This window comes from Lissotriton vulgaris, chromosome 4_1 (assembly GCF_964263255.1).
Source record: "Lissotriton vulgaris chromosome 4_1, aLisVul1.2, whole genome shotgun sequence".
Lineage (NCBI taxonomy): Eukaryota > Metazoa > Chordata > Amphibia > Caudata > Salamandridae > Lissotriton > Lissotriton vulgaris.
In genome coordinates this window covers 1,379,212,552-1,379,238,944 of record NC_141691.1, presented here as the reverse complement: position 1 = coordinate 1,379,238,944, position 26,393 = coordinate 1,379,212,552, and the positions used below count along the sequence as shown (strand labels likewise).

Below are 26,393 nucleotides of genomic sequence, written 5' to 3'. Positions count from 1 at the left end.
GGCCCTGTATCCCTCTCTGTGCATAGCCCTGGTCTGCGTATGGCCCCTCTTGAACCGGGTCTGATTTTAGTTTTCATCTGGCCCTGGGCTGTGCCATAATTAAATTGGGAAGGTGTTTCTTAGTAAGATGATACCATTTTAACACCAACACCACTATAGCTGAGGGTTTAAAATCTTATTCATTTGACACCTGCGGAGACACCGCATAAGAAATGTCATGATTTCCACTCCCTGATCCAAGAACTGATAAGCTAGGCTGCATATGGAGGCTAATCACAGAGTAGAGAAGATAAATGAGAAGACCGATATTTCACCCAAGGATAAAGACCAGAAATACATGTTCAAAGACTAACTCACCCGGGTCAATAAAAACATCCTGACAAACAGAGGCGCCAAACAAGTGAGGAGGAGTAGATCTAACATATGCAAATAATTTGAATGGTACCAAAATCCTGGACAAAACATAGTCTTCATTGAAGTAGATAGCTGCCCAATGTTCCCCCAACTGAAACAAATCTCTCATCTGGGGAGTGGTATACTGACTCTCCAAGGCATAACGTTAATTTAATAGAGAAATGTCTCAAAATAATACTAGATCTACCGACCAAAACAAACTAAATCTTTATCAGGGTGCAGCTTCCTAGAATCTTATTAATGGATATAGTCACAGACCGTGGAGGATCAGTAAGGAATCTGCAGCTCGATAGAGTGTAGAAAAGCACTACCAAAAGTAAGCATCTTGTTTTTCTGATAGAGACTACTAACTGCATATTCTCACATTCTGATTGGATAGCAAAGTTGTACCTATTTGGAGGTGGGCCTGTGAATGGACTCAAACCAAAAAGTCATGTAGGAATGAGCTGGAAAAATGTCTCTCTCGGCGTACCTGAGAATAGTGCTTCATGAATGTATGGAGGAAAGCCCATGTAGCCACCTGGTAAATGGCCAGGGCAATGACTCTGCTTGCCAAAGCAGTGGAAGTAGCTTTGGCCCTGGTAGAGTGAGCATGCAGTCCTTCCAGAGGCTGCTTTTTAACCAATGCAGAAGATCAGAATGCAAAGCACGATCCAGCACAACATAGTTCTCTTCTGCACAGCCTTGCCTTTTTTCGCTCCTGACAGAGCCCTAAAAAGAGCTGATCACCCATTCTGTGTTCTTTGCTATGATCAATATAAAAGCTTAGAGCTTTCTACTGCCAAATGGTGACATCTCTCTTCCAGCTTAGAGGGGTGAGTCAGGAGCTCAGAGTGCCAGAAAGGTGATGTTTGACCAACGTCTATGGCATCACAACTTCAGGCAAGAAAAATGCCTGTGTCCACAAAACCAGCTTTTCTGAGGTCACAAGTAACACTGTCTTGAGAGTGAAAAGCCACAGGAACAGTTTTGAAGCAGCTCATCAGAAATGTGAGGAACAAGTTAGGTTCCCACTGTGACATGACAAAGGGTGTGAGAGGAAACAAGTATTTAAACCTTTCAAAAACTGCATAACAACTGGAGAGTTAAACAATGAGGGCTGATCCAGCACCACAAAAGGCAGAAAGAGATGAAAGGTACCCATGTAACTGTGTCCAGAGCAAACCTCGCCAGACTAGAGACAAAACAACAAAATGACTGTCTGGAGGGGGCATATCTGTCTAGCACCGCACCAAGCCACAACTCTGTCTAAACAACAGGTGTATACAGTTTTTGTCGAGGGGTGTCTGGCTGCAGAGGTGAGATCAACCACCTGCAGAGAAATGTCGATGGTGCCAATGGCCCGCTCAATGGAATTTGTGGTATCCAATCACAATGAATTGTGAACTTGGCTAGGCCACGACCGTCCTGTATAGCCTGAGCAAGGACAAGTCGGAGATCTTCAGGAAAACCTGGAAGGACTTGAGCCGCCGAATCCCAAACGGTGTGGGAATAGCATCCCAGTAGGGAACTGGTATTGATACATCGAAGCATCAAGCTGATGGATGGGAAGAATATCTTTTCAAATGTTTCCGCCACTCTATCGTGGAGGAAAGTGAGGGGGAGAATAGTTGAGAATGTGTTTGGATTAATCCTGCTGGTGGCCACCTGCACCACCAAGCTTTCAAGGGGGGGGGGGGGTGTCGAGATAAAAACACAGGGTCACTCAGGGTGGAGGGTGGTGTTGATGTGCAATTTGCTGGCTGACCAAGGCCAGAGAAAGGTTTGGGAGGTAACATTTCCCTTGCACACTGCAAGTACAAATTTTAGTAGAGGTAAGGGTCTCAATGAGACAAAGGACACTCTCAGTAGCCATGTGCTCTATAAATTCTATTTTCTTTTTATCCATTTCTGGTAGCTACGAATCAGTCAGGTGTTGCGGAAAGAAAGGAACTGATGTCAGCCTGCAGGAGTGGAACCTATGTAGGCTCCATACATCATTTCAGAACAGCGTCTGTGCAGAGCCAAACTGCACGAACCTTCAGACGCACAGCGGTACTGCTGAAAAGTTTCCAGACCCAGCCTGACGCCTGGGGAATATTCAAAAGGTGAGGAGTCTGTGGCTAGAAGACTATCAGAAGTGACCCACACTGTCAGTCACTCAGTCCCCTCCACTGACTGCCTAAGTCCCAAGATTTAAAATCACAATGTGAAACCCTGAACCAACATGGCATTAGAATTCTCAACCTAGAGTTGGAAGGTTTGAAACATTCCGCTGGGCGTACAATGAATTGAGCAAGTGCACTAAATGCAAGAGCTCCTGTGTTGCTTATTCCACTTTTCCTCATCTCAAGGAGGTGCCGTTCTTCATGCCTAGCTCTGCCCTGTGATTGATTTAAATTTCCTGGTTGTTCATACATTAACGAATTTTACTTTTGAAGAGTCAACATGCAGCGTCTCTCCCTCTGCCAGTAATCTACACCTTACAAGCAGGGGCCTGCGCATGTTTGACATTGCTTCTATGACTTAGCTGAGCTAGGGTGACCAACCGTCCGTAAATTTCACGGACAGTCCGTAATTTCGTCCGTCTGCCCGTTGTCCGTGAAGGAATCTTTAACGGACGCCATTTGTCCGTCATTTTAACCGGGCACCGGTTGCTCCACCCTAAAGCCAGCACAGCTTGCACCCACCTCCCTTCTTCACTCCGATGCTGCACCAAAGCTCCTCAGATACCCCGCAGCAATGGAGAGGCTCAGCGGGATGGCAACCCTCACACCTCCAGCCCTTGATGACCTGTTAAGAGGTGCTTCGAAGGTGACTGAGAGGGAGGGGCTGCAGCTTCAGGAGCAGCGACATCTATTCACATGCAAACAGCCCTGAATGTGTCATGTCTCTGTTATTTAAAGGGGGGCTCACACATTCCATTTCTACCCAGGGCCCCAAACATCCGAGACTCGGCCAGATTACACCCCTGATTACACCGAGGCAGCACTTGGTTCTCTTCACAGAGCGTAATTACTGTGAGGCTTCAGGACTCGGTTCTTCAAACATGCAGTCTATAATGTAAGAAAATAAAGAAATGGCACAATCGCAACCACACTGATTAACAAAGTATGGAGGACAATCAGTTAAATCAGTTCTCTTGGAGTATCTCCTGTAAGTACTGTACATCACAGTGGGGGGTGGCATTTTGGACAGAGCTGTCTTGTGCAGGAGAGGAGCCCAAGATGATACTAGAATACTGCATGCCCACCCCTGTGTTCCCTCTCCTGTGATGGCTCCTGCCCTCCCCTCAGTGATGGCACCTGTCCCCCCATGTGGTGGCTCCAGTCCACCCCCCCCCCTGTGGTGGGTCCGGTCTCCTCCCTGGGTGGCTTCTGTCCCAGTCCTGGAACGGCCCCTGCAGCGAGGGTGAAGTTCTTGATGGGACTCTTCTCAAAAGGGCTCAGCTCAAAATTAATATGGAAAGGTCGGCGAGTAAGTAAGTGAAGGGATGGGTGAATGGCTTGATGAATTAGTGAATGGATGAATGAAAGATTGAATAAATGGCTAATGAGAGAGGATGGATGGATTGATGAGTGAGGGGAAGGATGGAGAGAATGTAAATAGCTGGATGTATGGGTGGAAGGGTAGCTGGATGATGGATGAGGGGAAAGATGGATGAGGGGAAGGATGATGGAGAAGGATGGATGGAGGGGAAGGATGGATGAGGAGAAGGATGGATGGATGGAGGGGAAGGATGGATGAGGAGAAGGATGGATGGATGGATGGATGGATGGATGGATGGATGGATGGATGGATGGAGGGGAAGGATGGATGAATGAGGGGATGGATGGATGGATGGATGGAGTGGATGGATGGAGGGGAAGGATGGATGATGGATGAAAGGAAGGATGGATGGATGAGGGGAAGGATGGATGGATGAGGGGAAGGATGGATGAGGGGAAGGATGGATGGGTGAGGGGATGGGTGAGGGGATGGATGGATGGATGAGGGGATGGATGGATGAGGGGATGGATGGATGAGGGGATGGATAGAGGGGAAGGATGGATGGATGGGTGGGTGAAAGGATGGATGGATGGGTGGGTGAAAGGATGGATGATGAGGGGAAGGATGGATGATGAGGGGAAGGATGGATGATGAGGGGAAGGATGGATGATGAGGGGAAGGATGGATGATGAGGGGAAGGATGGATGATGAGGGGAAGGATGGATGATGAGGGGAAGGATGGATGGATGATGAGGGGGTGGGTGAAAGGATGGATGATGAGGGGAAGGGTTGATGGATGATGAGGGGGTGCGTGAAAGGATGGATGGATGGATGATTAGGGAATGGATGGATGATGAGGGGGTGGGTAAAAGGATGGATGGATGATGAGGGGAAGGATGGATGGATGATGAGTGGGTGGGTAGAAGGAAGGATGGATGGATGATGAGGGAAAAGGATGGATGGATGATGAGGGAAAAGGAGGATGGATGGATGATGAGGGGAACGATGGATGAGGGGAAGGACGGATGGATGGATGGATGGAGAGTCGGTGGGTGAAAGGATGGATGGGTGGGTGAAAGGATGGATGGATGATGAGTGGGTGGGTGAAAGGATGGATGGATGGATGAGTGGGTGGGTGAAAGGATGGATGGATGAGTGGGTGGGTGGATAGTGGGTGGGTGAAAGGATGGATCAGTGGATTGGATGGTGGGTGGGTGAAAGGATGGATGAGTGGGTGGATGGTGGGTGGGTGGATGGTTGGGTGGATGATGGGTGGGTAGGTGGATGAGTAAAATGATGGATGGATTGATGGATTGATTAGTGCAAGGGGGAATGAATGGACTTATGAGTGAAAGGGTGGATGTAAGGATGGATGAGTGAGTGAAAGGGAGGGTAGATGGACAAAAGGATGAATAGATGTGTGAAGGAGTGAAATGATAGGTGGATAAGTGATAGGATCAATGGATGGAATCATGAGTGGATGAGTAGATGGATGGATGGATGGGTTGGTGGATGGATGGATGGAAGGAAGGATGGCGAAGTGAAAGGGTCGATGGAGAGAGAAAGGGAGGATGGATGGATGACTAAAATAGTGGATGGGTGGAAGGATTAGTAAGTGAAAGGATGGCTGGATTGGTGAAAGGGTAAATGGCTGAATGGATGAGTGAATGGATGGATGGGATAAAGAGTGGATGGATAAGTGTACAGATGGATAGGGTGAAATGGTGGATGGATGGATGGATGGATGGATGGATGGATAATGGAGATGAGTGAAAGGATGGATGAGGGGATGGATGAAGGGATGGATGAGTGAAATGATAGATGGAAGGATACATGATGGATAGGTATGCAAACAGTTGAATATGTTTGGAAATGGCTGGGCTTACTTATATACTATTGCGCGACCTCTGATGTGTCTGTAAAACGTACCTATTGTCCTGAAGTTTTGTCCTGAATTTTGACCTCCTGTCCTGAATTTGTGTCCTGAATTTTGACCCTTTGTCCTGAATTTTTACACTCACCGTCCTGAATTTGCACCAATGCCAGTTGGTCACCCTAAGCTGAGCCCGTAGTGTCTGTGTGACTGGTTTCATGCCTGTGACTTATGGCCGTTTTTCTCATTATTTCGTGCTCAAGTTGGGATATTAAAGCGGTCATTATGAGTTTTGTAGTAAATAATGGTACGTCAGACCTGATTATATTTATTAGAGGGGGAAATGGCCAGTAAATAGTGCACTAAAATCTGCACGTTTTTTCAAAATAACAAAACTTGTGGTAAATACCTAACACCTCAGTGTCCGTTTTAATTGTGTGCGACAATTATTGCACTCCATAGCGTTCAGCTCAAAATGAAGGGCTCTGCTTTTAATCTGTACCGGTCAATGGGGTTCAGTATTAGTTCTGCAGGAATGTCACAGAGGTGAGTATTTCACTTTTTATGCCAGAAATATATTTTGCATCCCATACCCAGGACTATCTGCTGATATTAAAGCTTGTATTACATAGTGACAGACCTGATTCTCAAAGGTAAGCCAACCTCTTTCTATGTCCTTCTACCCCTGACTCTCTCACGCTCTACCTATCCTTACTTTACCTCACCACCCTCTTTCCTTTGCCTGCGTCTCTATCCTTTTCCCAGAAACTCTCTACAGGTGTATCTCCCCCTTCCCTCACCTCTTTCTCAGCCATCTTTCTGTACCGACCCCATCCAATTTGTACCGGTCTACCTCCGATAACGTAATCTTTACATCTTCACATCATCTCCCTCTACCTTGGTTCTCTCTCATCTTTCCACATCTCTTCTTTCTATCTCACTTCTTTCTACCTAACAATATTGTAGTATCTTATCTCTATATCAATCAATAAATTGCAGCTCTTATCTATCTACCTCTAACTCCACACCCTCTACATCTTGATGTTCCCACTCCCATCTCACCTGTCTGTCTCAAATCTCTACAGCAACCCTCACCTCTCGCAGGTACACTTCTATGTGCCTGTCCCCTCTGTCACTCACTATCATGACCTCATCATGTCACTATTCTCTTTGCACCTCACCTCACTGTGCCCATCTCACTTCCTCACCTCTCTGTCTACCTCATCTTTTCCTTGAACTCTCCTATTTTCATCTCACTTTAACTCACCTCTCTGCCCTTCTTTCCCCATACTTTCACTCACCACCTCCATCTCATTTCTCTCTCTTCCTCACCTCACTCACTCTCATCTTTGTACCCCACCTCACTCACAAGCTTACCTCTCAATTTGGCTAACATTTATTCACAGCCTCACCTCTCCACCTCCCTTCTTTCTCCTTGTTGGTTCCTCCTAACTCGCCTCTCACTACCTTCCTCCTCTGTTGCTACCTCTTTCTCTAAAGCAACCCTTTATGCAGTCTGTCATTCTCTTTTCACTCCACTTTCCCTGTACCGACTTTGTTTCAGTCCATCCTCTCCACCTCGCCCTTTAACCCTTCATCCATTGTTCTTCCTCACTTTCTCTCTACTTTCCTCTCATACTCTACTTCACCTATTTACTTCATCTTTCCCCTCTAAAAATCATCTTTCAGTTCTTCATCCTTCTTGCTCTGTGCTTTACCTAACCTATCTTCTACACCTCACTTCTCATTGTGTCCCTCTCTGTCACCACTCCACCTCTGCTTTTCATCTCCTTATCCTTTCTGAAAATGATAACATGGGAAACCTTTGCTGTTGCATGCATGCATTTTTTACACAGAGTACTACTTGAAATGCATTCATATTTTGTGCACTTTTTTAAAATGGCGTTTCTGGCATGAAAAGAGAAAATTAATTTAAAGGAAATAGTACCATCATATTGATGTACAGCACTGCACAGTCACAGAATGTATTTATTGTATAGTTAAAACCATTACAAGTGTATCAGTGTGTTCAAAAGTTAATATGGTGCAAAGATTGTCCTCTATAGCACATAAAATTGGCAATTTCTTAATTGATAAATAATTCAATCGTATTGCTTTAATAACCTTCCTGCTTTCTCAAATTTGCTTGAAAATGCACCATTTGTCCGCTCCTTTTTCAAAAATTGCTGTAGGTTGCTCGGGCTCGCTCGCTATGCTCGCTCGCCACAGTGCAATACGGCAATTATTTTACGCCCCACCACTTTCAAATGTCACCAGCCACCACTGCTTACAAGCACTTACAACTAAGACCATGTGTATGGGTGAATATCTGCATTTAGGCCAAATGGTATTGACCTGCACTTTAAGTGTTTGCTCCCAATACAAACCTGTACTGTCCTCCTAAATGGAAGACAAGAGGTTTGTACCCTACAGATGAAGAGATGACCAAGTAATCTACCAGTTGACTGAGTAATTATTTATAATTAAGTTTCCATTTTGCACTTCTCAAGCAGGACAATTTGCAGCCTTCACACACCAAACTCCTTGCACAATTAAATCCGAGAACAGAAGCCCTGTCCAAATTCACCTTCCTCCGCTCCTCACAACAACTATCTATCTCAGTTGTCATATAATAAGCACATGGACTTCGAACAGCAGCACTGGAGATTCCTCCTAGAACAAAAAAAGTGGTCACGAAGAGAGGGCAAATCACTTGAAGCTGAAATGTAAAACTAGCAACAAGACTTAGAACTTCAAGTTGTGAAGTGATCAGTGTCCAGCAATGTTATAAGCTGAAAGCCTTTCCTCCTACAGGTGCGATGTGTAACTCTACCAGTGAATAATGAAGGAATGGGAACAGAGTAATGGGAACCAGCAGGGACTGTGCTGGAATGTGTGACAATCAGAATTGTCTCTAAGAATGGGGCTCTGGATTTAGAGTTATAACTATTGTACACAACATTATGGAATTATTTTGATTTCTTTTAGACTTTACATGACAATTTAAAAGTACTAATTTACAGTACCACAGCAGGTCTGCTAGTGAAATTACTGAACAACAAGTGAAAACGGTGCTTTACTTGTGTGGAAAGTGGCTAGGTCTTTTCAGACCAAGACATTCAGATAAAGTGGTGAAGTGGAGAATGTGGCTATTGTTGCCCTCAGTCCTCTAATTACTAACCATCAATGTACATGAATTTGTCAATAAATTAAATAAAGAAGGAAGACAGATTGCGTTGTAAATTGGACTGGGAGAGGTAGAACATGTTTAATCTTAAAGGATGTTCTTTCATCCTCCTTGGTAACAACTAGCACCAGAATGGTAACGAGACACTTGAAGGGAGATGGCAGGGGTACACCAGTGCTGGAGCAGAAGCACCCTCAACAAGCATTAGAAATGCAATAGGTCTCGCAGCATTAGAGTTAGTGCTTTTAGAATTGTTTATGGTTTTTTTTGTAAATCTTTAGCATGAGGTTGAGGGTGAGTGAGGGTGAGTGAGGGTGAGGGGTTGAGGGTGAGTGAGGGTGAGGCTGAGGTGTTGAGGGTGAGTGAGGGTGAGAGGGGTTGAGGGTGAGGGGTTGAGGGTGAGTGAGGGTGAGGGGTTGAGGGTGGGTGAGGGGTTGAGGGTGAGTGAGGTGAGGGGTTGAGGGTGAGTGAGGGTGAGGGTGAGTGAGGGTGAGTGAGGGTGAGGGTGAGTGAGGTTGGGTGAGTGAGTGTGAGTGAGGGTGAGTGGGGGTGAGTGTGGGTGAGTGTGGGTGAGTGTGGGTGAGTGTGGGTGAGTGTGGGTGAGTGTGGGTGAGGGGTTGAGGGTGAGTGAGGGTGAGGGGTTGAGGGTGAGTGAGGGTGAGTTAGGGTGAGGGGTTGAGGGTGGGTGAGGGTGAGTGAGGGTGAGGGGTTGAGGGTGGGTGAGGGTGAGTGAGGATGAGTGAGAGTGAGGGTGAGTGAGGGTGAGGGGTTGAGGGTGAGTTAGGGTGAGGGGTTGAGGGTGGGTGAGGGTGAGTGAGGATGAGTCAGAGTGAGGGTGAGTGAGGGTGAGGGTGAGTGAGGGTGAGTGAGGGTGAGTGAGGGTGAGGGTGAGGGTGGGTGAGGGTGAGGGTGAGTGTGAGGGTGAGTGGTTGAGGGTGAGTGAGGGTGAGTGAGGGTGAGGGTGAGTGAGGGTGAGGGTGAGTGAGGGTGAGGGTGAGTGAGGGTGAGGGTGAGTGAGGGTGAGCGTGAGGGTGAGTGAGGGTGAGCGTGAGGGTGAGTGAGGGTGAGGTGTTGAGGGTGAGTGAGGGTGAGTGAGGGTGAGGTGTTGAGGGTGAGTGAGGGTGAGCGTGAGGGTGAGTGAGGGTGAGGTGTTGAGGGTGAGTGAGGGTGAGTGAGGGTGAGGTGTTGAGGGTGAGTGAGTGAGGGTGAGTGAGAGTGAGGGTGAGTGAGAGTGAGGGTGTGTAATATCAATACATCTAAGTCACGTACATACAACACATATGGCATTACAAATGCTATAGGTGTCACATTTGCGAAAGCTAAAACTATTGGCATTGCAAATGACAAAGCTATTAATTTAGCTATTTTCAAAACCAATACATAAATACAACATTTTTCATTTACAATACCAATAGCTCAAACGTTCCTAATGCGAGACCTATTGCATTGCAAATGCTTGTTGTGATCCTTGTAATGTTAACACCGGACCAGTATTTTGGTGCAAGATTAAGTGAAACGTGTGAAATTTAAACATGAACTAAATCGCTGACTTGGATTACCTTAACGTCTTTTACATTCATTGTTCAAAAATCAATCAGTATTATGTGTCAGTACAATTAAGGACATTAATATAGGAACTCGATTCAATGTCTGTTTTTAATTACTAATAGGTCTGAGACCCGGAGGAACCCAGCCCACTGACAGGGGAAGGTGATACTGGTATGGAAACATGGACGAGAGAAGGGGCACAAGATAAAACTGGGAAGGCGACAGTAACATGCACACTGGACCATGAAAAGTCTGTCACTGGGACAGGCCAGAGAGGGACACGTGTACTATGAGACACTGGACCGCACACAAACACCCCTGATACAAAACCTCAAAAATAGGGGAAACCCACGAGCAGCAGAGAAAAATCTGCAAAATAAATTACCAAACAGCACCAAGATGGCTTGCAAATGGCGAGCACTGTGCTACGATAAAAAAACGTGCAACATTATAACTTTCTCTCCCAAACACACGAGCACTTGTAGTAAGTACAGCTGGAACATTGCTGGCTTGCACTAGAAATGGAACATGGCTCACTTGCAACAGAAGAGCTACCTTACTCACTGGCAGTCTGGCACCAGAAAGGATAAACTGATCGCTGGCACCAGAAATGTAACATTATTTACATACACCAGAAATTGTGTATGTGCTCACGTGCATCAGAAACTACACAATACAGTGCAGCCTTGATGATATATTCACCCGTGGGAAGCACGACTAGCTCAACTGCTCACACACAGCCACCAATAGGGGGACGTACAAAGATTACATATTTTACTCACCCACACTCGCCTCCCCAATTGTGTAGGTCTTGCCAGAACCCGTTTGACCGTAAGCGATCACGGTGGCATTGTAGCCCTGAAAGAAAGACTGCACCAGTGGTTGCACGCAGGTCGAGTACACGGCCTCCTGGTTTGGGGTCTCAGCCCCAAAGACTTGGTGGAAACGGAAAGTGCGGTCCCGTCCCAGAGTGAGCTCCTGCGGTCCCACCCGCAGACAAGGCTGGTGTCCACGGAGCACCTCTACGGGCAGCAGCGGCCGCACACGCACAGACACCCGCACTGGACTGTCATCTGCTGGAAGCTTCAGACCCCTGGCGGCGTAGTCAATAACCAAGAGGAAGAACTTTTAACATCCCCAACTAGAAGAGAGATGCCGGCCCTAGTCCCAAACAACACAGTCGATGAACTACCAATCCAGCCCCGTAGACATGGAAGACAGACTAAACCAAGAGGACGACAAACAAGGCGAACACAGTAGAAGAGAGACTATTTATGGCTTTCGAAGCTAGACTAACTAAGGCTCAGGACAGCTGATGAACCACGCCATCGCTGCAAAATACAGTTGCAAGTTTTGGCCATTTGAATTTTAAATAATTTAAATGTTGTACTTTAAATCTGTTGACACGTTTTGCGCAATATAAAGATGCTATCACATCACAGGAATAACGGATGCCTATTTCTATCAACATTCAGAGAAGTTTGTATTCATTCCCTGTGCTTAAATTGGAAACAAGCCTTTCACCGTAACACGGCGGGCAGGGGAGGGGGCGGAGAGGGGAGAGGTGCGACACGGCAGGCAGGCAGGGGAGGAGAGTAGGAGGAGGAGGGGGGAGGAGAGTAGGGGAGGCACGGCCTAGCGGCAGGCAGGCAGGGGAGGAGAGGAGGAGGGGGGGAGGAGAGTAGGGGAGGCACGGCCTAGCGGCCGTGCAATCAAGTAGTGAGGGGGCGGAGCTGGGGGAGGCTGTGAGAGAGAGTAGGCAAGGCAGGCGGCTGGGGGCATGTGCACGCGCATTTAAGCTCCATGCGCATGCGCATTGAGCTTAAATTTCTCGTGCACTGCAAGGAATCGCCACGATTCCTTGCAGTGTGGATAAAGAGCGGATAAGTGCCAATACTCTCGCCTTGCTCGATGCGCATGCGCATCGACAGGCGAGACCTAAAAAGGGCTATATGGGAAAGAACTGATTTCTGTATCAATGCTTTCTCTGCATTATAAACCAAGGGTAAGTATGCATAATTGTAGCCAAGGAAGGGTCTAAGTTTGACTGCAAAAACACAATATACTTCGAACTCCCTGAGCAAACTCACAAAGTGTAGAATGATTAGAAATGCAAAGAAAGACTGTCCAGGGTAGGAAACACTGCAATCCATCAGAGACGAGAATGCATGCAACACTTAACTAGCTACCTGTCACTAGTGCATCTTCGAGGTACAAACTTTGGTAGGCAAAAAATGTTGAACAAGTGCTCTTTATATAAAAATACAATAAAACGCACCAGTAACACAACCCGATTTGGAACCTCTCATCTAACTATACAGATAGTAAATTACAACAGCCATAACATGACCGTGACCCTTCATAAAGAAAAGCGGTACAAAAGGGGGTGGTGATGGACGGAGCATCTGAATCAATCAAACACTCACACCCAGTCAAAAGATCTGGGTTTAATCCTTCACCGTTCTTTAGCCCACTCTGCCACCCCAGTTCAGACATGGCCATAAGCAAATCAGTCTGACCCTGTGCCTCATGGGAACAGTCCAGCCCGAACTGCCAAGCCATACCTTCCCTGGACCGGAAACAAGCTTCCGAGGACCGGTTTCACCACCCCCTTTTGTACCACCTTCATAAAGAAAAGACCTTAAATACCCTTCAAGAAACACGACGCAAGCCCATGAAATAACCACATTCTTCAATTCCCTGGCATCACACCACTTCCTACAACCTCACTACTCTAGCAAAGACCGGTAAAATATGGGATATCACTGTGTATAGAGGTGGAGATTTATAGACTGGCATGACCAGCTTTTTCTTCCCAGCATACAATTCCATATCAAGTTAGGTATCTTGACATCAAGATTCTATAATTTCTAATGGACAAAGAACACACATGGATACCTCACTTATCACTAGGACCATTGGCCATATGGTCAGAGTTGATCATCTTTCAACTAACTCCCCCTCACAGGATTTCCTACCAGCACTCTAAAAAAATAATGTATATGCTTAAATTATTCATGGGGGCTTTGTTCTATCCGCAGGAATAAATCACTTATCAATGACCTTATAAGACTGCAGGTAGGCAGCTGTAAGCATAAACAATGGGGAGGTGGCTCTCACAGGCTGCGTACAGTCTCTTAAGATAAATGTTGAGAATAACCCAGTAAGGAAGTCGCCCCCCCCCCCCCAGCTATATTAAAAACAAGCATTTACAATGCAATGGTCTCAGCATTGTTAAAGTTAGAGCTATTGGCATTGCTCGTGACATTATTTTTATTTATGTTTTGGTTTTTAAAACATAAATAAATGGCATTGCCATTTACAATGCCAATAGCTTAATCGCTCACAAATGCGAGACCGATTGCATTTGCACCCACACACACACACAAAGCCACCCACCCACCCACACACACAGAGCCACCTACATACACAGAGCCACCTACACACACACACAGAGCCACCTACACACACACAGAGCCACCTACACACACACAGAGCCTCCCTCACACGGACAGAGCCACCCACAGAGCCACCTACAAAAAAAGCTACCCACAAACACAGAGCCACACACACACAGACAGAGCCACACACACAGACAGAGCCACACACACACAGAGCCATACACACAGACAGAGCCATACACACAGACAGAGCCACACACACAGACAGAGCCACACACACACACACACAGCGCCACACACAGACAGAGCCACACACAGACCGAGCCGCACACACACAGACCGAGCCGCACACACACAGACAGAGCCACACACACACAGAGCCACACACACACACACAGAGCCACACACACACAGACAGAGCCACACACACACAGACAGAGCCACACACACACAGACAGAGCCACACACACACAGACAGAGCCACACACACACAGACAGAGCCACACACACACAGACAGAGCCACACACACACAGACAGAGCCACACACACACAGACAGAGCCACACACACACACAGAGCCACAGACAGAGCCACACAGACACAGACAGAGCCAGAGCCACACACACAGACAGAGCCACACACACAGACAGAGCCACACACACAGACAGAGCCACACACACAGACAGAGCCACACACACAGACAGAGCCACACACACAGACAGAGCCACACACACAGACAGAGCCACACACACAGACAGAGCCACACACACAGATAGAGCCACACACACACAGACGGACAGAACCACACACACACACACACACACACACACACACACAGACAGACAGAGCTGTGCACCATGCTGGAGTCCTTAGATAGCTCAACTGGCCTCATTCAGAGGTCCTTTGGCCGATGCCAGCTTGCCAATACGAGGCTGGTCAGCAGTTTCGGAACTGGTGGATTTACAATTAAAATATGGACGATGTGTCAAGCATATGAGTGGCCAGGCTGCCTTTACAGCTTTGGGTCTGCCCCCCATCTATCTAGTGGCCGCTTCACTGCAGGTATAATTCACATTCTTCCTATTATCCATAAAAGACTAAACTAGTTTCCAAAAATGTGTTGCGTAGAACATATTTGTCCGGCTGCTCCTCTCTCCCATATTCCCTTTGAACAAAAGCTAGCTCTTCCCAGGCCCCTCTACCCCCTCAGGCCACTGGAGGGAGGAGTTCGAGAAATGCTGTCAAGGCCGCTGGAGGCCTGTAGATCGCCACCTGCTGGCCAGCGTAAACATCGGTTAAAAAATATACAACACCAGTTTTGCATCCGGCTCGCGCAAGAATGGAAAATGTTTTGGTTTTTTGAAGCGATTAAAACTGAGTTGCACATTGAACAGATGCTGTCCATGTTCACGTTGACCTTCCGCCCCGCCCCATGAAAAATGTGCGGGGCCTGAAGCTTGTCGATATCCATCCACGGAGCAAGGAATCGCGCTAGTCAAGCAGATGCAAAAACAGCTCTTAAGGGGCGCGCTCAGCAGGTTTATTTAATCGCTAAACCAACAGCCAGGCAGTTACACTTTAACTCTGTACGTTGCGTGATTACCCTGTTTTATGCTGAACTTTCAGTGTGGCAGCGTCTAGTTTTCGCACAGTCAACATTTTAGCTGGCACACGCCTTGCCCTTAAAGCGCGTCTCGGGCCGGTGCTGCGCTTCTGCCGGCAGTACCAAGAGAGCAAACAGTGGCAGCCGGAGAGGACTGGGGGAGGACACCAGAGCAGCAGCCGTACACAGGAGTACCGAGGGTGCCGAGAGCAGGGGGAGGGGACGAGCAGCAGCACCAGCCGGGCTGAGGCCGCAGGAGGCGGGAGGCGGAGGCAGCCGCACTGAGGAAGCGGCTTGCAGGGGAAGCAGAGCAACCGGATCGAAGACTGGAGGGGAGGCGGCTTTGGCAGGCTGAAATACGGAGGGAGGAGACCCGATTACAACAACAGACGGGGGACGAAAAGCACGAGTTCAGGAGAAACGGGAGAAGGTGGCAGCCAGAACGTCTGGAGAAGCGAGGGAGACGAGAACAGGGGGAGGGGACGAGCAGCAGCACCAGCCGGGCCGTGTACAGGGTACCATGGTGGACGGGGATGACGCCATGAACACATGAACACAACCATCTTTCTCCGAGGCCAAGCAGAAATGCCTCGGAGAAACACAGCGTCATTTTGGGATTCGGGGGCGTGTTTTTCTTTCTCTCCTCTTCCCATTGGCTGGAATGTAAAATTCCAGCCAATGGGAAGAGGAGAGAAAGAACATGAAAAAACATGCCCCAGAATCCCAAAATGACGGGGCTTAAACTGACAGACGCCCCTCTTCTCCAATGGCCGGCCTCCGTTTAGGAAGCCAGCCAATGGAGAAGAGGGGCGGGTTCAAGCCCCACACTAAGGAGATATGAGATCTCGCCGGCGAGACTGCGCAAGCGCAGCCTATGCATGCAGAGACCTAAAAACCTATGAAAGGAGTACTTAACGAAAAAGAAAAAAAGTTCTTGTGATGTGAGCAGTGGAAGACAAAAGTCATCAATTTAAAAGTACGTTAAGAAGCTATCCTCCTGGGGAGGAACAAACAGAAGACAGAAATCCAATGAATAAGAGGCGAGCAAATCAGAGTGACAAGCAAGAAAATCGATGGTAAGCAATGGGCTGGTGCTAAGCCTGGTCGGTCTAAGCTTCTGTTATGGTCTACAAGAGGTCTGTCCCAGACAGAGAGACATTAAAATAAACCCCTTGTTAGGGACACAACTATAAAAATAGACCATATATCATAGGTTGCCCTGTTTCACTAGCCCATGAAAAAGAACTACTTCTGAAATAGATGTAAAGAGGACACGGAGCTCATCTCCTATTGTTCACGTCTTTAACTTCAAAAAGGTAGCATTTAAATAATATTATCTGGCATAGAGAGGAATGAGGTTGGAGAGTAACAATGCATCACTGTATGATGAAAATGCATGTCAAGCATGACAGTTCAAAAGGGTAAATATATACAAATGTAAGAGACCTATTAGGTATGAAATATAATAATTAAGTAATATGTGGATTCTGACTGAGCATCACGTTTAATCGCACACAAACCATGCCTACCTTTGTAATGTTTAACCAGCTTCTGCAGGGACTCGAATTGTGCCCTGGTTGTGATGTAGTATCCACCATTGTCAAGTTTTCTGATTTTGTAGTGTTTCACATTATCTCCCCTCGCCTCGTCCCAATCTCGTATAGAAAGAGAATATGCACCTAAGGAGCAAGAAAAAAATGGTTGATTGGCATAAAAGTATTGTCTTCTAAAAGTGGTACAAAGGAAGTAATTATATTTACCTTTAGTGGTTTCACTTTCTCGGACCAAGAAGGTCCCTCTCTGGTTCCCTGGATTTAGCAATAATCGCTCTGCATCTTTTCTACCCATTTTTCCAAAATACCATCTGAAAGAAGTAGGCACGTTCACTTAATAGATTAGCACCAAGAAGCCCATTCCAGCACAACCTTAAACTAACTTACCAGTGACCTGTGTTTTAAAGTGCTGACACAGACGTCAGCATTTTAGAACACAGGCATCAAAGTTCTCAGATTTCTTCCTTATATGACTTCTGGTCTTGTATGTTAGGGGATTTTATTCTTACAGCTTCTTTTTTTCTCTTAACACCTACCCCCACCTACTTCTCTCACCTACGCAGAATAGCATTATGCGGATAAACTTCTAAAGTGCAGCATGTATTAGAATAGAAAATATTCTGTCGGCAAAGCTAGGAGGCTGAGCAGCTGACATACTTTAAAAGAAAATAAAGAGCAAAAAACTTCATATATGCTTTTTTGTGGATAAGTGGATGAGGTTTATAAACAGTCAGAATTATTTACAGTGCAACACCACAACAAATCAAAAGATGAATTCCAACATATGAGCGAGTAATTAAAATAGAATCACAGGGAGTGAAGAGATGCCTTTTGTATCTGTGGCTTTACGCCAAATTTCTTTTGTTTGCAGGCCAGTACATGATGTACGCTCTTCTCAGCTGTATTCACTTGTACAGGCTAGACTTCTTTCTGATCTAATAGATACAAAATGGCGATTGCGTGCACTAAAATAAACATCAGTACTTATAGCATTCTCCCTTAGGTTCCCTCAGTTTTTCAAAGTCTCCTTTCACTTCAATATCAGAGACTGCATATCTGGATCTTAGTCCCACGTTTTCCCATCATAATACCTCAATAGTCGATCAGTAGCAGCACCCCGCCCCCCCACCTGCAGCGCTTTGAGACCCTAATGGGTATGTAGTGCGCTTTATAAGTGTCTTGATTGATTGAATATGCCTCACTTTGCTTTTGAATCTATACGCTAAAGCCATTGAACCCAGCTGAAAATCGTACTCAAACTACTCCAATTCCCTTGTATACACCGCACTCCAAGGGTGGTCGTGTGTCTCAACACACGCAAGCATAAAGAGGACAGTAGGGGCCCAAAACAAAACTTTTATAGCCCGACTCCCAAAAATTATTGTGCACCTCAGCTAAACTTGGGTGCATAAAAAGTTTGCAGATGGAATTTTCATATCCTGATTCACACGATTTGCTTTTGTGGATTTTTGTGACCACAGATTAAATGTATTCCTTGGGGAAATCTGTCAATATGTGAGATGTCACATCAGCATAGAATCATGGTGGGAACATGGGTGTTCCCGCGAGAGAGGTAAAGGGCAATCCTGCGGAATGCTTGAAACACCCACAAAGGTGGAACTTTGTGGGCATTTTCTAATTTTTTTCTATCCCTTTCCATTCTGGTATACAGGAATTTACTTCCACATAAGTTACGAGTGACAGTGTTACCAGGCCCATAAAGGGAATAAACAACTCCTCATAAATCTTCGGTAGGAAGTGAAAAGGGTTGTTCCAGTGGGAGAAATGTTATCCAATTACAGAAAACTATTTACAGTTGCTAATGCATATTCCTTAAGCTTATGTACAAGTAAACCTGGAAAAGTAGGAGTTGCATAGATTTACTTGCACATGGTTGGGGATCTTAGTGAACACCATAAAAGTCAGAAATCCACAGAAGTAAAACTAGGATGGATATAATTCTGCCCCCCAAAAAGTAGCAAATCAAACCCTATGATTTTAAAACAGGCTGATCGGGGTTATTCGAAGCAAAGCGAATATTTTTAAGACGTGGCATATAACTGGCTTGTGCGGACAGTTGAACTGCATTTGCTAGCTTAGAGACTATAGAATTGAAATCTCAAATTGACCGCGACATCTTACTCTTCGGCTTGAATAGAGTCCGCTGGGGCGACATAATTGCTGGGGATGTATCCAGTTTTCCCAGTCGCAATGGATCTTGCTTCCCACCAGTCTCCCTCCCTGTAATAAAAAAAAATAGTTTGCACATCAGTGACACCATTATCCCCAGAGCGCATTACAATTTAGGGTGCGTTTGTGTCGAAATGCATTATATTCAGTGCTGGTATTCTATACAATTCAGAATTCACTCTGCACATGCCTGAAGCTCAAAATTACAATCACTGACAGAATGTCACACAAAAAACACTACACAGCTGTACTGGAAATAGTCTGAGCGCAGAAAATGTATTCAGTTAAATCGTTGGGTCGGCCAAAGTCTTTGTGCATCACCTGGGTTTCCAGATGGTCAATAAAAAGTTGCGAAACAAAATCAACTGGATGCAACGAGTGCACAACGTCACTCCTTGCAAGGCAGGCAATAGCTTTGCCTTAGTAATGCCCTGATGCTTTAGAAATGCGCCGAGAGTTTATTTAAAGCGGCATAGCATTCCAACTATAACGCTATACCACAGAGTCAGTCACATATATACCAGGTGTGATTTAATGGCCTAGTGTGAGATGGGTGCACTGCGTCAAGGGGGTTCACATAAACACCAATGCACGTTCTTTTAACGTCTCCAACTGTTCGACTCGGAATGTTTAAAATTAGCTGCATACTATAGAAAGGATTAGCTGTCTGTGAGCGAGTTACCCTTGCCTGGGGAAAAAAACAAATATATATAGATCTTACATTTCACACAAGACATAATCTACTCCCACCAAAGTCAACAATGCTTCCCAGAACCTCTGCAGCCTTATCATACTAGATGAAAGTGAGTAAATGGGCACAAATGAATTTCGATGTTTTTGTGTCTCTACGAAAGGTAGAGGTCTGGGTCAATTTGCACCGCCCTGTAAAAGCCAAGGGTTCTACAGAGAGTACTTCAGCACCACAAGGTATGGCCACGCAGACTTACACAATGTACTACAAACCGCAGGAGATGTCCAGGTATTGTCATGGTTTCCCCCATAACAAGTACACGCTTATTTCTGTTATAGTTCTTTGGAGGGAGGACTTATGGGTGCACAAATGTTCTAAATCAAAAAAAATAAATGTGTGTTTTTACCTTGGGTATAAGATTTGTTATTGAATTTCAGGGTTTATAGTATTTTATTTTATCATATTATGGCAAATGGGAATCCTGTCCTATAATTTTGCAGTGCTGTTCTTTAACATGGCAAAGTGGATCCCCAAACAAGGGACCTGGTTCTCGTACCACATGTTAAGGTGTGAACTGGTCCTGAATTTACAGGGCGGATTCATTTGCTTAAGAATATTCAAATGTAGGACCTGCTTACTGAAAGAAGAAGAGCTTTGTGAAGCAGGGCCCTGATTAAGCATGCCTCCCTCATGGGAATTCAGTAGGAAGCTAAACACAAGTCTAGGGTAAGACACACCTATTCACAGAAAAATCTTTGTGATTGGCACCACATTTCTTCTAGTCAAGAAGCAGAAGTTTAGTAGCTGGTGGTAAAATAGCAGTCTGGTGTGGTTTTCAGAGTCTCTGTGGAATTGTATTTAGGCTGTTGGAGTTCCTAGTACTCCTTAGTGGCTTGTAGTATGTATTGGAAATTGGAATTGTGTAATCTGTGAGCAGAAGGTTGGCCCGGGAGACTGCTGTGATCTTGAAGTGATCAAGGCTGTTGTGAGGGAGTCTATGTGACAGACTGTCTGTGTGGCTTAGCTGCATTGACATGGGTGGGCTTGGAGTATGAAGGCAACACACTACAGTAAGAATAAATGCTAGCACACACTTGTATCTAACAAAAAGAAGAGGATTTCAAATGGAATGGGTGAAGCAGGGAAGCAAGCGACCACAGTTGCCCCTCGAGATCCAGTCTCTGGCTAGGGGTGGAATAAATATCTGACTATTACAGGAGAGGGGTTGAAGATGGTTGGGTGGTGGTTTTATCATTGCGGCTTTGCCGTTAACAGTGTAAATCCTGCACTTTCCGTCTGCAAGAATGTGCATTATGTGATACAACTCCCGAGATCTTTGCCATCTGAAGTTGAAGTAAGTATTCCTGGGTCTAAAAGACCAGCCAAGGGTTCCTATTACAAGGGAATGGTGGGCCAATATTGGCTGACAATTTTAGGGAAACTGAAAATTGAATTTTAAGCCTACTCTTGCCAGAGGTGCAGGGTGAGGAATCACTGGTTAGATGGTCTGAAATCGGCTGTTATTTCAGGAGGCTATGTGAAGCAAAAATATAAAATAAAGGAATTACAGTGAGTAATTAGAAGGTCAACACACAGGGCATCAGTGGAAATGTTACTCTAACACGAATTAAGACAGCAAAAAAATGGGGTGGGAGGTGAGGGAGTCCAAATGCCCAAAAGGTATACACGATTATTTGTACACTGCTAGAAGCACAGTAGTGATGCTGCAAGGGCTGACAAGGGGGATGCGGGGTTCATGACAACTACGCTTCTTCCGCTAGATTCATACCTTTCTTGGAGGCATTAAGGGGAGCGGCATATTAGCTGGACTAGAAGTGTGGCTAAGAAGTGGTCACAAACCTGCTTTTGCAGTGTGGTGCCTTGCAGAACTCACCAACAGTGCAATAGTTCTGATGGAACCATGTTAAGTCACAAGTGAGATACTCTTTGCCTGTGGATAGTAATGTGCTGCTCCTAGATGTAGGTTCTGCCATTCTATAGCTCAGAGGTAGCCTAGGGTAAGCAGATTGTTTTACAAGGCTGGACAAACCAGTGCAAAGCCTGAACTGGATCACTGCAACGGTTGTGTTAACTGTGTAACTTTAAAGTTACAGTGCTGAGGACTGGATTGGAGTTCTGGACTTTTTGGTTCCGTCCAGAGGTGTCAGGGTACAACACCCAAAGACCCCGGAGTCCCACCTGCCTTGGTGCACAAATGAACAGAAACACGGGCTTCTCGATGGTGGCGTCAAAGACCAAAGGTTTATTACTGCAGGGACACAGAAGTCACAGAATCTACACACGGGCAGAATCTAGGAGACTGTTCGATTTGTACAAAGTGGGTTGCTCCTTATATACTAAAAATTGTGCTCTAGGCAAATAATTCACATGTCGGTACATTCCCAAACCTTTTTGTCTCTAAACAATAAATATTTGGCGTTACACAGGAACTGTCGATAATATCTGATACCAAACATCACGAAGAGGGGTTCCCACCAGTCCATCACAATCCCTTGTCAATATTGCATTCAAGACCCGGACCGCCTCATCGTAAAGTTCGTTACCTCCCCCTAATAAAGGCCCAGAAGGAAAGGAGCAGAGCCAGGTGCAGAAGATAGAAAAGCGGGATAAGAGATGTTTGTGGGTTGTAAATGGGCAAGGCTACCGGCTTCGGCCGCCTAATCATGATCAGGTACAATGGACAGGAAAACCAGTTCAGGTGGGCTGGCCTCGGGCAGAGGAGGCAGCCTTTGTCGAGTCATGCAGCTTCAGCGTGATCTGGTTTAAGGTGCACGTGTCATGTAAGAGGTGAATCTCCGGCTAAGGCTACGTGTCTTTAATCAAAGTGAAGTGAATGAAATGATCAGAGGCTATTGCATATGTGAGGGCAAGGAACCACAAAATGGCGGCCATGATCTAAGATGGATGCCGTGGGTATATCAGAAATATGTCAATGGAAGGAGTGCTCTTGCTCGTAGCGTAGCGAAAACACTAGGATATACTAAATGGATCATTTGCGGTTCGCTGATACTAATTTTATGTATTTCCGACAAACTTGAAAACACGGGTTCAAGTCGTCACGGAACCGTCACGGAACCTCAGACCCTCCTTTTGCCCTTACATAGGCAATTACTCAATCTATGTCTGAATCTAGTTCTATGCTCATCAGGTCAGTGACATGCTGTTGTATCATCATCCTTTCTCGTGTCTTTTCTCCAAATGCAGGTGGTTTCCTAAAACAGGTTGTAGCACAAAGACTACACAGAGCAGGACCACACTGGATAATCAGACAACATGAGAATAGTAATATTAAGATGACACCAATGACCATTAGAACCTTCCATCCCCACGCTGAGATCAGAGTCCAAACCCACTCCATAAAGGACCAGTTTCCCTCATCTACATGTATGGAGTCTGAAATCTTGTGCAACTTAGAGATCGCCTCGTAAACTGTTGGAGCATTATTAGGAATAAAGACACAGCAGCTCGATTGGATCATTCTGCATACCCCACCTCGATCTGCAAGTATAACATCTAGAACCATACGGTTCTGCAATGTCATGAGCCTATCCGCCTGAAGCTCAGCTGTCAGATTGCTAAGGGCACCAGCAGTTTCGGTAATAGTAGATTCAACTACCCGTGTTAGCTGACGTATGTTTCTACTATTGGCCATAGGCCCCCAGAACGGAAGGAAGCCTTTGAAGAAGTCTCCAACTTCCTGACCAGCTGTATCTTCCTTGCTGAAGACACCTCTCGCTACTCTTGTTCTGTGGTAATCAGGTGAAGCAGTGTATGTCGGAGGCAATAATCGAGCAATATAACATGAACCTGAGAAGTCGGCAGGCAACCATGTATAAGCTCTGTCTCGACAAATGAAGTAGGTACCCCTAGCAGTAAGAAAGGCAGGGGAAGAGTTAGCCGGAAACACATAAGTCTCTACGCACTCACTCCTCCCTAGCTGAGCTCTCGGATTTCTCCCATTACCTTGCAAACAGACCTGACCTCGGTGAGGTACGACCCAGATTGGAGTTGAGCTTTTACGCTTGCTTTCTCCTAAACTAAGGCGATACTCTGAAGTATTCCAACTTAAATATACTCGCAATTCGTCTCTAGGGTATGATGGAGTATTATTGACGTCTTTGATCATGTCAATAATTCCCTGGACTAAAGCTTTGTTGGCAGAGTTATATTTAGTGGAACGTGGTGGACGTGGAGGATAGGTCTCAAGAGCATAAGCAAAGATGGTTTGAAGGGCCTGAAATGATCCATTGTAGCTGAAAGGCAAAACCAGATAGGGAATACCTTTATCCATAGTGTGGGGTATCAAGCCACACACCCAACAGTCTGTCGTGTTAACTACCAGTTGGTGTTGGTGCAAGAGCTGTACAAAAGTATTATTAATGAATTCTGAGCGTCGAGCTTGCTCATGTTCCGGAAACGAGTGAAAAGAGTGTATAGAAGAAACAGTAGAAACAGCAGGATCAAGGGGAGGTACTGTAGATACTGGCACAAAAATCAAATTTATGCTAAAGACAATTCCACCCACCAGTGTTGCTAAAACAATCAAAAATGTAATGGCACATTGCATCAAGAAACATTTGCTATGAAGAATTCTATTTAGTCTGTTTCTGCGAACGTAAATCACATTTTCTCGTTGCAGCGCAGGAAGTTCCATCTTCTACAATCCGCTCGCGACCACTGATGATGTGTACGTAGATGAAAATGCCTCTGTCAGCCCTGGGAGTTCCCAGTACTAACAGAAAGATCGACCTTGTGTCAGACCCCTGCAAATTCAAACTAGGCACACAGCCACGACCCTACGGCTACCCAGACGGCAAGGCAATTTTAAAAACAATAAACAATAGCAAACTTCCTGGCTGAAGGCAAAAGTTCAAAATATATATAAATATATCAAAATCACAGTATGCAGTTGCCTGCTTTATAAGTCCGTTTTATGGCTTCTAAGGTGGTATCTTTTCTTCGCTGGTACTGTTTGATCGGAAAATAGTGTATCACTAGCAGCTGTTGCAGAGTTTACGTTCGCAGATGGCAAAGTTTCTTCTGATGCTGGAGACAAATTTTCAATGTTCAAAGCAGTCTTTTCAAGAGGAGAGTCACGTTTCAAAGTGTCAGAAATCAAATCGGCATCGCTGAAAGGGACAAATTTTGGAGTTATTTCAGATTCGGAGGCACCAATTCCCTTCTTCACCCAGTCGTCGTAGGGCAGCGGCAGTGGAACACGCTTTACGTGAGAAGCGTGGATCCAGTGCTTGCGACCAGCAACACGTACAGCTGTCCTCGTTGCCAGCAGGATTTGGAAGGGGCCGATGTAGCGAGGCTGAAGATTCTTTGTCCTCGCAAAATTTCTGACCACCACGTGGTCGCCGGGTTTCAGCTGATGCCCTGGACTCTCCGGAGGTTTTGGCAAAGCATCAAAGACCTGTTGATGAATAAGACTTAATTTAGCAGTCAAGTCGTAAAGGTAGTCTATCAACATAGGATATTCAATGGAGCAGAATTGTTTAGGCCTTGGCACACCCCAGACATTTGCCGGGCGGCCAAATACAATCTCATATGGAGAAAGCCCTATTCTAGAATGCACTGTTGCTCTCGTTGATAACAAAGCCAAAGGAAGTGCGTCTGGCCAAGCCAAACCTGTGGATGCTTGAATTTTGGCTATTTTAAGCTTGAGGGTGCCATTGTAACCCTCGACTAAACCAGCAGACTGGGGATGGTTCGCACTATGAAATTTTTGTTTCAATCCTAGACCAGCACACACACTCTGCATAACTTTCCCTATAAACTCACTTCCGTTATCTGACCATACAATCCGTGGCATTCCAAACCTAGGGAAAAATTCTTTGAGAAGAATTTTGGCAGTTGATAAAGCAGTGTTGTCCTTTAGTGGGTATGCTTCTATCCACCTGGAAAAAACACAAACCACCACCAGGACGTATTTTAAATTGTTGCAGCGTTCCATGTGAATGAAGTCTAACTGTATTACTTCAAAGGGACAGGAAGGAGGAGCGAAATGACCAGCTGGAGTTGGAGTTCCCTTGCCAGGATTATGCATCAAGCACACCATACAATTTTTCACCACTCTCTCTGCACACTTACTGATTCCCTCATTCTTCCAAACCGGAGCTAACATCTTACATATCCCTTTAGAACTTATGTGCGCCACTCCATGCGCCATCGTCACTACTGCAAGCACATACGCATCAGGCAACATCCAACGCTGCTGTTCTGTCAAATCAATCCAACATCCATTCGAGTCCAATTTGCCCGTACTTTCTCTCCATACGCGTTTCTCTTCCTCAGTCGCTTCTTTCTGAATCTCTTTCACACTTTCCATTGTGTCCTCACACATTCCAGACTCAGCAATCCATCTTGCAGACGTAGCAACGTACATTCTACTCATCATGTCTCTAGCTGTCTGTTTAGCGGTTTCATCAGCAAAGGCAT

General features: G+C 45.8%; 1 protein-coding gene across 2 annotated transcripts in view; it reads right to left on the bottom strand.

Annotated features, from left to right (window-relative positions):
* Positions 1 to 26,393, bottom strand: part of YES1 (YES proto-oncogene 1, Src family tyrosine kinase) — a 298,157-nt gene that overhangs the window by 45,892 nt on the left and 225,872 nt on the right. For both annotated transcript variants that reach the window (XM_086965610.1, XM_086965611.1), the window contains exons 4-6: positions 19,190 to 19,288; positions 17,255 to 17,358; positions 17,024 to 17,173 (exon numbers count right to left, since the gene is read on the bottom strand). In XM_086965610.1, coding sequence (XP_086821736.1) covers positions 17,024 to 17,173; positions 17,255 to 17,358; positions 19,190 to 19,288 — 353 coding nt within the window. The remainder of the gene's footprint in view (positions 1 to 17,023; positions 17,174 to 17,254; positions 17,359 to 19,189; positions 19,289 to 26,393) is intronic.